We start from the raw sequence: 3,399 nt of genomic DNA, 5'->3' as shown, positions 1-3,399 counted from the left end.
TTTTTAAAGGTTTTCAGAATATAGTTTAAGAGTTAAAAATCCTTAAACTAACTTACCTATGAAGCTTAGTATAATAAGTGATAATATAATATGTTACGCAATTAAATATAAATATCACATTTTATGTTTCATATTAGTTTAATGTTTTATATACTCAAATTAGGGTATGTGTATTTGAAAAGTTCGTTGTCATGTATTTACAGAGATAAATGTTTCAACATGGTCCGTCCTTACTAGTTAATGAAAATATTCAGAATTATTAATGAATTTAGGATAACAATTGCTGGAGACTACCATTGTATAATAATGTTTGTCTATTAATTTAATTATAAGTACTTGTAAATTATTTCTTAAACTACTTCTCAGGAGTAGGATTCCTTGACTTAAGTTAGGGTATTTAATTTTAACGTAAGTATTTATTAATATAATCTTTAAAGTGAACGGTCCTTATCAAGGAGTCCAAGGCAAACACGCAAACAATCTTATCAATAACAAAAGTGAGCTAAGTGTCAGATAAATTTAATTTCTAACGGAATAGAGTTGACAATACACAGCACCGCCTGGCACTTACTACAACGTGTGGCGCTTGCGCTACCCTTGTAGTGTTTTCTTTCCGAGTATGATGTTTTACCAACGCCCTATTGCATAGTATCTGACGTCACAAAGGTATCTGGATACCGCCTACAATTTGAACTAGTATATAAGGTGAACTTTACTAGGAACATGCACAGTTTATCTCAAACCGTTAGCAACACAGACCACAATGTTCAAGCTGGTGGTGTTGTCCGTAACTCTTGCCCTCGCGGCGGCGTCGCCTAGCGGCCTCCTTGGCCTGGGTCTTGGCTGGGGAGGGCACTGGGGAGGTCACTGGGGAGCACCATTAGCTGCGGTTGCCGCGCCACTCGCAGTCGGTCACGGTGCTTACAACTACAGAGGACCACTTTCCCTTGCCCCCGGTCAGCCTGCTAACATCTTGGCTGCTGACGGAAGACCCCTCGACACCCTCAGCGTGAACTTGGACCGCGCCGCTCACTACACAGCTAGGGCTGTTGATGGAGGATTACATGTTCTGAAGAAGCGCTCCGTGTTGGCCGCGCCTGCTGTCGCCTGGTCTCACGCTGCTGGCATCGGCTGGCCTGGTGCCCGCCTCGTGGCGCCCGCTGTCGCCCCTGTGGCTGTCGCCGCTGCCGCTCCTCTTGCCGTCGCTCCTTGGGGTGGACACGCAGCTTGGGGCGTTGGACACGGCGCTCGTTGGGGACACGGTTGGTGAATGAAATTCGATGAATATTAGGCTATCAAAATTAATGTATGGAATGAATAAAGAGAGTTACCCGAATTAATTAAAGTTTTTTTTCTTTATACTATGACCTGGAAAGTGATCATAAATAAACGTGAGACTCATTTTCGCTCCTGGATCTCTGCTCATCTAGGAACTACACCTAGACCTTATAATTTTAAGTGCCAAACTTAATAAATATATCAGGATAATAACACAAAAACAAAAATCCTGTAAGAGCTAGTTAATATAATATAATTTTGCTGGGCGAAATATAAACATTTCTTTCAGTATTCTTAGTAAATTATGTAGATCATATAAAATCCTTTATATTTATAAAAATGTTTTTTTGGTTAATAATTATTGTTTATTGTTAATTGATATAATAGTAAAGTATAAAAACAGAACCTTACATCCTAGATATAGGCAGTTTTGTAAGCTTAAGTATTTCTAGATTATGTCTCTACTGCAATTAATTATAGACGCTCGTCCCGGCTCCGCCCGGATATCAAGATTCCTGTTTTATCCCAAAAGAGCATTTAATCGAGATAAAAAGTATCCTATCCCACAATTCATACTCTGTTTGCATACCAATTTTCATCAAAATCCGTTTAGAAGTTTCAGCGTGATTAACGGACAAACATCCAAACAAACAAACTTCTACATTTATAATATTGGTATGAAGTGTGATATAAGCCGCTTTATACGACTCTCTAACAAGAATAATCCAGCTTTCTAAAGGTGAAAGAATTTTTTAAATCAGCCGAGTAGTTATATAGCATGAAAGCATTACAAACATATTTTTGTTTTGTCTTCATAATATTATATTTAATACATCTTTTTATATCGTAAGAGTCAAGTTGTCAGTTTTGGTAGAATTGGCAGTGATTTAAAGGTTTAAATATTTGTATTATGATATAAAATCTGTAATCAAAAATCGAATGGGCTAGATTAATGATGCAGTCCATATGTAAGTTCACTCTGTCACAATTTAAAATTTAATTAACGTCTAATGAGTAAGTAACCAATATGACTATGTATATGAAGAAAACATTAATTATAATAAAGTATGATTGTCTGAACTTGTTGCTACATATAGATTATTTTTAATAGATTTATTATAAAAATTGCCTTCATGAATAACATGTAGATATATTGAAGTATGTATGTCATTCATAATGCAGCAAATGAATTAAGTATTTGTTAGTTACAAATGTGATGTTGTATTTGAAAGCTACATTATTTTCCAGTGGAAAACGTTAAATCTTATTATTTTATATAAAAAAGTCGTGTTAATTACACCACTTTTAATTGAGGAACGGCTTAATCGGCTTCAATAATTTTTGATTCGTTGGACACCTGGTTTAAGATGAAAAAAAAAAAACACGCAACGAAGTCTATCCGGGTGGAGCTGGGGAAAAAGCTTCTTGTAATAAAAGAAACTAAAACCTTTTCGCAGTTCATGCATGCATTCGATGCAACATTTGTTACTTATCTAAAAATATGATATTTTTTCAAAGCGGCAATTATATAACTGTTTAAATTCGCAGTCATAGATATGGTTGAATATTTGTAAGAAGCTATATTTAGGTGCAAATAAATACATAGATATGGATTTAAAACAATTTTATTGAATCGTAAAAGCGTATTTCATTATAATTTAATAGTACCGGACAACGGGGGAAGCGTATGAAATGTGATTTATCCGAGTAATGGGTGCGCGGTAAGCGTAGGTGGAGGCGATCAGTGGAGCCCGGGCAACGGCGACGTGGCCGACGACGGGAGCTACAGGGGCGAGGAATGCAGACCGTTTCTTGAGAATATGAGCACCGTTCAGAGCCTCGGCAGTGTAGTGAGCAGCACGGTCCAAGTTCACGTCCAGGGTGTCGAGTGGCCGTCCGTCAGCAGCCAAGATATTTGCGGGCTGGCCAGGAGCGAGTGACAAAGGTCCCCGGTAGTTGGAGGGCTGGATGAGAGGCGTTACGTAGGCAATCGGGGCTGAGTAAGCAAGAGGTGAAGTGTAGGCGAGGGGGGCGGCATAAGCGGCGGCCAGAGGAGCCGCGTAGACGGACCGTTTCTTCAAAAGGTGGAAACCGTTTTCGAGAGCTTTAGCGGTAAGGTGG

General features: G+C 38.5%; 2 protein-coding genes across 2 annotated transcripts; one reads left to right on the top strand and one right to left on the bottom strand.

The window, feature by feature from the left end:
• Positions 1-710: 710 nt before the first annotated feature.
• Positions 711-1,340, top strand: LOC119828328 (cuticle protein 63-like). Its single transcript, XM_038350450.1, has one exon. It carries the CDS (start codon positions 764-766, stop codon positions 1,268-1,270), a length of 507 nt encoding a protein of 168 aa, XP_038206378.1. The 5' UTR covers positions 711-763; the 3' UTR covers positions 1,271-1,340.
• A 1,584-nt stretch (positions 1,341-2,924) lies between these two features.
• Positions 2,925-3,395, bottom strand: LOC119828219 (the record flags this gene model as incomplete). The annotated part of the gene is made up of 1 exon (XM_038350321.1): positions 2,925-3,395. A coding segment is annotated over one exon (459 nt), but the record flags the coding sequence as incomplete, so codon positions are not given.
• Positions 3,396-3,399: the final 4 nt, after the last annotated feature.

Source organism: Zerene cesonia, chromosome 7 (assembly GCF_012273895.1).
Source record: "Zerene cesonia ecotype Mississippi chromosome 7, Zerene_cesonia_1.1, whole genome shotgun sequence".
NCBI lineage: Eukaryota > Metazoa > Arthropoda > Insecta > Lepidoptera > Pieridae > Zerene > Zerene cesonia.
This window is presented reverse-complemented; position numbering and strand designations above follow the sequence as displayed.

Excerpts from the sequence above, each read along its gene's own strand:
- LOC119828328 (XM_038350450.1), top strand. The coding sequence starts at position 764 with ATGTTCAAGCTGGTGGTGTTGTCCGTAACTCTTGCCCTCGCGGCGGCG.